Below are 10455 nucleotides of genomic sequence, written 5' to 3' on the forward strand. Positions count from 1 at the left end.
CAGCAGGGCCTCCTGTACCAGGGGACCGTGGTGACCCTATGGGGCCTAATGGAACCAAGGGGCCATTGTGACACTCTGGGGCCTCATGGAACCATGGAGACCATTCTGACTCTGTGGGGACTCATGGGGACAAGGCTCCATTGTTTTCCCCTCCCTGGCACTGCCCAGTTCAGCCTTTCCCTGCCCCTGCCCCAGCCCAGCAGAGCAGCAGAGTCAGGTCAGGCCCTGCAGCAGGAACTGGAGACCCTGGAGGTCAGGGACAGCCACTCTGTGTCTGGGATGCTCAGCAGATGCTCAGCTCGGGCAGCTCCTGCAGCCCCAGGGCCAGCCCCGCTGCCCAGCCCAGCAGCAGAGTTGGCCCCGGGGCTCCTCAGGCAGCTCCTGCTGGCCCAGGGACAGGGCAGCCTCTTGCCAGGGCTCCTCTGCACCCCCACGGGCTCCTGCCCTGCTCCTGGCCCATGCCAGCTGCCCCCAGAGCCTTTCCCAGGGGAACACGTCTGTGCTGGCCCGAGCAGCCATTGCTGCAGCCCTGCCCTGCTGCCCAGAGCCCCGAGCTGGGGCTGCTGCTCTGCAGAGCACGGGGGCTGTGCTGCCCGGGGCCCTGGGCTGCCTCTGCTGGGCTCTGCTGCTCAGCCTGGGACACAGAGGCAGCTGAGGGTGCTCCTGCCCTGACCCCCTCCCACACGGGCTCTGCGGGGCCATGGAGGGGCTCAGAGGTGCCTGCCTTGTTCCAGGGCTGCTAGAGGGGCTCGGGGCTGCCTGGATCCTCCTGGGGGAGATCCCTGAGGGGCAGAGGAGTCAGTGCCCAGACTCCTTTCCCTGTGCCTGCTGTGTCCCTGGGCTGCAGAGCTCTCCTGGCTCACAGCAGACATTCAGGCCTTGATCTCAGGGTGACCCCACCCTGGCCAGGCCTGTGCCCAGTGAGCTCCACTCCCTGCTGGTCCCTGGCACACTCTGTCCCTGCAGGTCCCCTGTGCTCTCCTGCAGCTCCCAAAGCCCTCCAGACAAACATTCCCCTGTCATCAGCCCTGGCACAAGCTGCAGAGCCCCAGGAAGGTCCAGCACAGACCATTCAGCATCTGATGGGCACTGGCCACCAACAAGCAAAACCTGACCCAGACCTGAGTCCCCTGAAGGCCCCAGTGAGACCCTGATCTCATCCCACTGAGCCCTGGGAGAGCAAGGAACACAAGGAGCCCCTTAAGAGTCCTGAGAGTGACTCTGGAGGGGAGCAAAGCCTCCCTGCCCTGCCCTCAGGAGATGCCCTTTGCTGATGGAGCTGCTGTGCTGGAGCCCAGCTGTGTCCCAGCAGTGCCCATGGCCTGTCCCTGCCTGAGGTCACAGCAGGGACACGCAGCAGGACAGGGACCAAGCTGCCAGAGCACTCTGGCCTTGCACCCACAGCAGGGCTGGGGAGGGGAGTGTGGAGCTGGGGGGAGCAGATGTGCAAAGAGGCAGGGCCATTGTCCCTGGCCGTGCTGCTGTGCTGGGAGCCCCTTCCCTCAGCCTCTGCTCACAGGCACTGCCCCTGCAGAGCCAGAGAAGGGCTGAGGAAATGCCTTGGACACACAAGGCAGGGCAGACACTGGATTTTATTCAAATTCACAGGGATCAAGCCTCCTGAAAGTCTTTGTGCTACACAAGAAAAGTAGATGTTCATGTAGACATGCTCAGCAGAGTACTACAGTATTTAAAAAAAAACATTATAACACTAGTATAATAATAAAAAAAGGTCCCAATGAAAAACTGCAGAACTAGGAAAAAAAGGCTGAAATTGTAAAGAGTTACATTCTTAAGGTTATGGAGTAGAAAAAAGAGAGTTTATTGCTTCTGAAAAGATAAAGTAATCATTTTTCTCAGGGCATCCTTGAGCTCCTGGTTCCTCAGGCTGTAGATGAGGGGGTTCAAGGCTGGAGGCACCACCGAGTACAGAACAGAGACTGCCAGATCCAGGGATGGGGAAGAGATGGAGGGGGGCTTCAGGTGAGCAAATGTAACAGTGCTGACAAATAGAGAGACCACAGCCAGGTGAGGGAGGCAGGTGGAAAAGGCTTTGTGCCGCCCCTGCTCAGAGGGGATCCTCAGCACAGCCCTGAAGATCTGAACATAGGAGAAAACAATGAACACAAAACAACCAAATACCAAACAGGCACTAAAAGCAATGAGCCCAAGTTCCCTGGAGTGGGATTTGGCACAGGAGAGCTTGAGGATCTGTGGGATTTCACAAAAGAACTGGTCCAGGGCATTGCCATGGCACAGGGGCAGGGAAAATGTATTGGCCGTGTGCATGAGAGCATTGAGAAAGGCACTGGCCCAGGCAGCTTCTGCCATGTGGGCACAAGCTCTGCTGCCCAGGAGGGTCCCGTAGTGCAGGGGTTTGCAGATGGACACGTAGCGGTCGTAGCACATCACGGTCAGGAGGAAATACTCTGCTGAGATGAAGAAGAGAAAGAAAAAGAGCTGAGCAGCACATCCTGAGTAGGAGATGTTGCTGGTGTCCCAGAGGGAATTGTGCATGGCTTTGGGGACAGTGGTGCAGATGGAGCCCAGGTCAGCGAGGGCCAGGTTGAGCAGGAAGAAGAACATGGGTGTGTGCAGGTGGTGGCCGCAGGCTACGGCGCTGATGATGAGGCCGTTGCCCAGGAGGGCAGCCAGGGAGATGCCCAGCAAGAGGCAGAAGTGCAGGAGCTGCAGCTGCCGCGTGTCTGCCAATGCCAGCAGCAGGAAGTGCCTGATGGAGCTGCTGTTGGACATTTCTTCTGTCTTGCCATGGGGATCTGTAAGAAAAGTAATCATGGAATAGTTGGTGTGGGGAGGACTTGAAATATCCCAGCACAGCCTGGGGACACTTTCCCCCCACTCCCTGCCCAGGGCTCTGCTGCCTGGAGCTGTCCCTGCCAGCAGCTGCTTCCCTGTGCCCAGGGCTGGGCCCTGCCAGTGCTGCCAGAGCCCAGCCCAGCCCTGGGGGCTCAGCTCTGCCCTGCAGAGCCCTCCCAGCTCAGGCACTGCCCAGGGGCAGCTCTGGCTCTGCAGGCTCTGATGGCAACATCAGAGAAACACTGAGGAGGCTGGAAAAGTGACACTGATGCAAGCTCTAAGGAATCCTGTGGTGATTGCTGTTGCTTCCTGGTTTATTCTGATTAGAGAATTTTTTTTTTTCGCAACCTGAACTGAGAGATTAATATCAATGTGCAATTTCCAACTCAGCGCAGTAGATTTAAAAAGCAGGATATCCACGTTTATGCAGCCTCTGCCTTGCTATACTCCCTGTATAATCTATTTGGAAATGTTCTGCAGTTCAATGCCATGCTGGGAGCAGTCCTGAACAATGCAGCATCCTCCCCACACAAGGAGAACACTTCCAAGCCTCACCAGCTGTCTCCTGCCACCCAGATCTTGTCCCCCAGTGCTGGGAGCAGCTGCCAGGGCTGGCTGAGAGCTGTCCCTGGCAGGCAGCAGAGTCCCTGCCCCAGCACAGAGCCCTGGGCTGCAGGACCCTGCTCTGCAGGACAGCCCTGGGCACCCCTGGCTGCTCTGCACAAGAGACAAGCAGAGAATGTACTCACAGGCTCTGCAGGCATTGGCATGTTCCAGCTTGAGGAGATGGCTCCAGGAGCTGCAGCTGCATTGTCCTGCAGCCAGAGGTTCCTGTGCCAAGGGCTGGCAGTGATTGTGCCCCAGGCACTTCTCAGCCCCTTCCCAGCCCTGACTGATTGAAGCTCTCTGTGCCTCTGGGCTGTGCCCGGGCTGGCTGCAGGCAGTGCCCCAGCCCTGCTGGGCTGGCAGAAGAGCTGCTCATCCAGAGAAATGTGCTTTTGAAGCTCTTCTTGGTGAGCAGGAGCTGCCTCTGTGCTAGGAGCCCAGCCCAGCTCAGCAGCACAGACACAGCACAAGGACTTTAATCAGCCTCTGGGCCTTTGTGCTCAGGCCCTGAACATCAGTCCCTGAGAGGGAGATGAAGAAACCTCTCCAGAACTCCAAGGCAGAATCCAACTCCAAAGTTTCTTGGACTTTTAATGGGTCCCACTGAGGGACACGACTGAGCAAGTGTCCCCAGGCCCCAGGCAGAGCAGAGAACTGCAGGCAGTGATGACAGGTGGGGACAAAGAGAAGCCAAGTCTTGGTGCCCTGGGGCTCAGCAGGGTCTGTGCCAGCAAGGGCTGGGAGGAGACACCTTGTCCTGAGGCCCTGGGGCCTCCTGGCACAGCCCCAGCCAGGCTGGGCACTGTCAGCCCCTTGTGCTGCCCTCAGCATCCCCCCCTAGCCCACATCCCAGTGGCCTCAAGGATCTGCTGCAAGGAGTCCCTGGGGAGCCTTGCTCAGCAATGGCCCTGGGGGCTCCTTCATGCTCCCTGCAGGGACTGCAGGTTTTTCAAAGGACTTTGGGTTTGGCTTTTGCCTTGGAGTCTCTGAGAGGTTTGTGCAATCCTGGCCTCCAATTATCTGCTGTAATTAGTCCCTGGAGAGGCTTTGTCAGTAACAACACTCAGTGGGGATCATTAATACTTCAGGGTACTTCAGTTATTTTAAGGTACTTGGTGTTTCCCTTTTGATGCAGACTCTGTGAGAGTTTTGTGCAATCATGGCCCCAATTATCTGCTTTAACGAGTCCCTGGAGAGCTTTGTACTGACACTCAGTGGGGCTCATTAATACTTTGAGATACTCAAGTTGTTTAAGGTACTTAGGAATTTCCTGTCTGCACTGAGTCTCTCAGAAGTTTTTGGTCAATCCTGGCCTCAAATTCTCCCCTCCAAGGAGTCCATGATGATCCTGTGTTGGGGATGGACCTCAGTGGGACCCATTCATGCTTTGAGACACTTTGGGGTTTTCTACTGATTTGACTCCTGGAAAGGTTTGTGCAATCTCCTCTCAGGCCCTGAGGTTCCAGGGCTCAGCTCCAAATGCACCACAGGGCTCATTAGGATCAAGCAAGTCCTGACAAACCATGGCTCTGCCTTGATTTCCCTGTGCTTTAGTACTGTTCATTACGAAGATTTCCTATTATAGTTATGGAAAAATAATTCAGAGACCTTTTAAGAAATATGTATTCCTATCTTAAAGGGTGTCTTTTTTTGCTGTTCCTATTATACAAGAGGTGATTGCAGCATTCTGTGATTGATATTGATCCAGTGTCTCTCCTAAGGAGGTCTGGCCAGGTCAGTGAAGTTGTTCCTTAGAGCTGTCCCAGTGTGGACAACCCAGCCCCACATTCCCCAACCCCATGTGAGAAACAATTTTCACTTTCAAAAATGTAAATGCTTTATTAAGACCTTATGAAAATACAACAAGAAGACTGAATAAAGAAAGGAAAGGATATCACATCAGGAGCAAAGGATTCAGTAACCATGTGCTCATCTACATAATGGATGTTCTGTCTTTTATAACTCTAGCCCCTCCCAAAGTCTTGTCAATCAACTCCTTCTTCACTGTCCAGTGGTGGAGATCACTGTCTCACACCTTGATTGGAGGTCAGGTGTCACAGACATCTTTTCATGAAAAATCCTTTCTTTAGGATTTTTCCTCCTGAGAAGCTGAGAGGCCTCAGGAACAAAATGTAAACAATGGTTATCTGCTGCTGTGGAATGAAACAGGTGGATCTGTGATTGGTCTCATAGAGTTGTTTCTAATGAATGGCCAATCACGGTCAACTGGCTTGGACTCTCTGTTTGAGACAGAAGCTTTTGTTATCATTCCATTCTATTCTTAGCTTAGCCAGCCTTCTGATGAAACCTTTTCTTCTATTCTTTTAGCATAGTTTTAATGTAATATATATAATAAAATAATAAATAAACCTTCTGAAACATGGAGTCAACATTCTCATCTCTTCCCTCATCCAAGAACCCCTGTGAACATCACCACAGTCAGGTGCTGCCATAGGAACAAGCCAACCCTCCCAAATGCCCCAACTGCTGAGGCCATCCTGTGATAGCAATGCAAGGGGGAGGGGAAGGATAACTGTACATCTACAAAACTTCTCCTAACATGTATTTAATATCCAGCCCTTAATTGTGAGAGTCAACCATAGGATTGCGCATCTATAACAAGCCCCCTTTTTCTTTTTCTATAAGTCATTTTGCTCAAACAGTTAAGTACAAAATTTTCTCTCTCTCTTGAATGAGTCATACGAGCATCTGTTGATGTAGGCAAGAACAGTGGGAACAGGAGAAAAAAATCTCAGGTTTTCCTTAGACACACTTATTTGGAATGGTCAAAAGGGCATCCCAGTGGTCCAGTGTGGCTTTGACTCCCATCTACCGTGCCTGTGTGGCTGCTACCCATAGTTGGTGCATCTTAGGGGTGAGCACAGAGGCCAACTCGGTCCTGCCCTCCAGTCCCTGTTGAATTAAAAGACAACTGAGGAATTACAGAGGTCTGGTATGGCCTTTTGTCCCTACCTTACCATGCCTACAGGGTTGCTACCCACAGCAGGGCTATGGAGCCTTCTTGGTAACAAACAAAGAGGCCAACCCAGTCTTGCCCTCCTTCCTTTGTCTTATTTTCTTGAAGAAGCTGTCCCATTACCTTTTACAGTCCCTTGTGTACTTCTCCTCAACAGATGCTGGTAATTCTCTCCCATGAAAACAGGAAGACAGTTCCCGAGCTGGTTGGTGGAAGGTTGACTCTACCTTTTGGGCGTCTTGGTGTTTTTCTGGTTGTCTCTCAGTCTGTTTTAGAGTCAATCTTGTTTCACCCAGCCTGGATGTTACAGTCCACTCTTTGGGTTCTTCTCCTGGGCCTTTGACTCTGTTGCCATGAGTCCATCCCCGCTCTGCAGCTCGCACGGCCGATTCGGTGCTGAGCAGTGCCTGAAAGGGACCTTCCCACTGAGGAGTTAGAGGCTGATCTCTCCATGACGTGATCATCACCCAATCCCCAGGATTAATATTATGGATTCTGAAATCCAGGGTGGTAGTTTGAGGAATTGCCCCTTTATGTCTTAGCCCTCCTAAGGTTTGTGCTATAGACATCACTTATTTCTTGGCATTGGCTTCCCCTTCCTCATAGGTGGCAACCTTCTGGGGTGAGGTCAGGAAGGGAAACCCAAACATCATTTCATAGGGTGACACCCCCAGATCTGACTGGGGTTGGGTTCTAATTCTTAATAAGGCCAAAGGGAGACATTTTATCCATGACATTTGGGTTTCAATCATTAGCTTAACTAGAGCTCTTTTAAGAGTTTGATTCATTCTCTCTACATGACCAGAACTCTGTGGATGCCATGGAGTGTGTAATTCCAATTTCACTCCCGGGCCTGAACAACTTTCTGCAATATCTTTGATGTGAAATGAGTTTCCCAGTCTAAATCAATCCAGTGTGCCATCCCATATTGGGGAATGATTGATTCTAGAAGTGTTTTACTCACAACACTGGCATTGGGTTTCACAGTGGGTACCACCTCTACCCAATGAGTCACGTGATCTACTATCACTGGCAAAAACTTCCACCACTGTACCTGGGGAAGCTCAGTAAAGTCTCCTTGGATGTTTTGGAAGGGCCTTAAGGCCAGTTCTCACCCTCTCCTGGGTGTTTTCCTCATGATTTTCTTATTCACTTGTTGACATATCATCACACACTGTTCAGTTACTTCTTAGCTATTCTGAAAATTCCTATGCAGCCCCAGTCCCTTAGAAATTGATCACTTAGCACTTGTGTACCCCAATGTGTTTTCCATGTATGCCTTCTAGCATTTTCTTGCCAAGGGGTTTATTCAACATTTGCCTCCCATCTGCTAATCTCCACTTCCCTTCATTATCTTTCTTGGCTACTGTTTTGAGGACTTCTTCTTCTTCTGTCCCATGAATACGGGGACTTCTTGCATTTCTCTCATGGGTGTTAATACTATTATTAGTTTTTCTGTCTCTATTTCAGTTGCATTCTAAGCTTCTAAATCGGCTAAATTGTTCCCTTGCGCCTTTTGAGTCACCCTTTTTTGATGTCCTTTAACATACACCACTGCTACTTCCTCTGGTAATTGTAAGGTTTCTAACTCTTCTAAAATAATTTTTTCATTAATCAGTCCCTTTCCCTTTGAATTTAATAGCCCCCTCTCTTCCCAAATTTTTTCCAAAGGTATGCACTATTCCAAAAGTGTGTTTTGAGTCCTGTATATATTGTTCTCCTTTTCCATGCTAATATTTCCAGAGCTCATTTTAGGGCATATAGTTCTCATGCTATAGATCACATGCTGACCAGTTGTAAGGTAACTTTCTCTTTTCAATGGCCACCAACCCTTCATGCACTATAGCGTACCCCGATACCCTGTGCCCCTTTATTACCCATGAAGATCCATCGATGTTCAGTTGTTTTCCACCTTGGAGTGGTTGATCTGTTAGGTCCTCTCTTCCTTTAGTTTGATAGTTTATATCCTCTAGGCAATTATGAATTAGCTCCTCACTTGGTTCTCCATACAAGAACTGGGCAGGGTTGAGTTGGTTACTCATGATCTGCTCTAAACCATTATCTATTAAGACAGCTTCATACTTTAGCACTTGGGAATCAATGAGCCATTCCTCAGCATTTTGGGTCAGGATACTCCTTACTGAGTTTGGGATATATATCTTCAATTTTCCCCCAAAGGGTAATTTTTTGCTTTCTGCTATGAGTAGGGCAGTCACTGCCACAGCCTCAGTGCAGGTTGGCCACCCCCGGCTGACAGGGTCTGGCAGTTTTGATAAATAGGCCACTGGTTTCCTGGATCCTCCCCAGTCCTGGGCTAACACTCCATGTGCTACCCCTTTTTCTATATCCACAAACAATAGAAGAGTTTGTCTAAGGCAGGAATACTCTGTGCCAATGCACTGACTGATTTTTGCTTTAAAGCTTCAAACTTCTCTTCATCGTCTTTTTCCCACCTAATCTCTTCTTCTGGTAACTTTTCATACAAGAACTGGATGGCCTGCATGTATCCTTCAATCCACAGCCTAAAATATCCCAACAGGCCTAAAAACCTTCTGACTTCCCTCTTAGTTTTTGGCCATGGGAGTGAAACAATCTCTGTAATTCTCTCAGGGTTCAGCCGCCAGCTCCATTGACAAATCACGTCTTAGGTATTTCACTTCCCTTTCTACAAAATCAAGTTTCCCTTTTGATACCCAAAGTCCTTGGTCCCCCAGAAAATTTAACAACACTATGGTAGATTCCCAAACTTCTTTTTCTTCCTGTCCTGAGAAAAGGAAATAATTTACATATTGGATAATCTTTATCTCAGGTTTGATGGAGAAGAGTTGTGTTACTTCTCCTAGGGCTTGACTGAAGAAGTTTGGGGATTCGGAAAACCCTTGGGGTAACCCAGTCCACTAAAGCTGTTGCTTCCTCCCAGAATCAGGGTCCTCCCATTCAAAAGTAAATATATCCCTACTTTCCCCTGCCAGTGGACATGCCCAAAAAATATCTTTTAGGTGTATGACGATAAACCAGTGGTGTGCTGGGGGGACATTACTCAGTCGTGTTGAGGGGTTAAGCACTACTGGGTACCGATTCACTGCTCTTTTGTTCACTTCTCTCAAATCTTGGACAAGCCTGTAAGTCCCATCTGACTTCTTTACTGGTAATATGGGTGTATTATGGGGGGACATACATGGTTCTAAGGTCCTGTCCTCAAGTAGGTCCTGGATCAGTGGCTGCAGTCCTCGTCTCCCCTCCAGGGAAAGTGGATATTGTCGTACCTGGACTGGAGAGCTGTCATCAATTAATTTTATTACTATAGGTTTCATGTTCAATTTGCCTCAATTTTTTGGTTTTGCCCACACCATCTCATGAATTTTGCCCTCATCCTCTTCCCCTAATTCGAGAAGTTTAACCACCATTTTTCCTTCCTCTGGGAGTACTTGAATGCTTAACTGCACTTGTAAATCTCAGTCTAATAGATTGCATCCTGCTTCTTGAACTAATAGAACATCTCCAATTCCTACATTATTTGCCCCTTCAAACTTTACTTCCTTTATAACTGAGACCTTGCACCCCTCCCCTTTTGCACCTACTACCTGCATGGTATCTTGACCCTTTTTGCACCCCTTTGGGATTCTACAAACACAAGTTCTTTCAGACCCCTTGTCTACTAAGAATTCAAATTCTTCCTCCTGGGGATCTATTTTTAAAGTTATCAAGGGCCCCTGGTGGTATTCTGTCCCCAGGAGGTAGAGCCCTTGACACTGCTGATCTACTTCTTTTTGCTCAGTCTCATAGACCCTCAGATCCTTTTCCTTCTGGGGGCAATTCCTTCTAATATTCCCACTCTCTTTACAGTAAAAGCAGACTGGTCCTAAGTTCCCCTGTTTCCCAAACTCTTCTTTTTCTGCCCAGTCCCAAGGAGATGCATCTCCCCTCTATCTTCCCATACTTGGAATCCCCCTCCCTTACCTGGGTTGTTCTTTGCATGCTGGTTCCCTTCCCTAATGGCAGTTGCCATTACCTTGGCTTTTGTCTTGGCCTTCTCTGCATCCCTTTTTACATGC

At 49.7% G+C, this 10455-nt stretch overlaps 2 protein-coding genes across 2 annotated transcripts in view; one reads left to right on the forward strand and one right to left on the reverse strand.

The window, feature by feature from the left end:
• The window catches only part of LOC143692469 (uncharacterized), a 279232-nt gene that overhangs the window by 217491 nt on the left and 51286 nt on the right, over positions 1–10455 (forward strand). The window lies entirely within an intron of this gene.
• On the reverse strand, positions 1822–2754 carry LOC143692526 (olfactory receptor 14J1-like). The gene has a single exon (XM_077172769.1). The coding sequence runs from the start codon at positions 2752–2754 to the stop codon at positions 1822–1824; it is 933 nt and encodes a 310-aa protein (XP_077028884.1).

Source organism: Agelaius phoeniceus (genome assembly GCF_051311805.1).
Source record: "Agelaius phoeniceus isolate bAgePho1 chromosome W unlocalized genomic scaffold, bAgePho1.hap1 SUPER_W_unloc_1, whole genome shotgun sequence".
Lineage (NCBI taxonomy): Eukaryota > Metazoa > Chordata > Aves > Passeriformes > Icteridae > Agelaius > Agelaius phoeniceus.

Bases quoted from the DNA above. Each gene is read 5' to 3' on its own strand.
- LOC143692526 (XM_077172769.1), bottom strand. From the start codon at position 2,754: ATGTCCAACAGCAGCTCCATCAGGCACTTCCTGCTGCTGGCATTGGCA.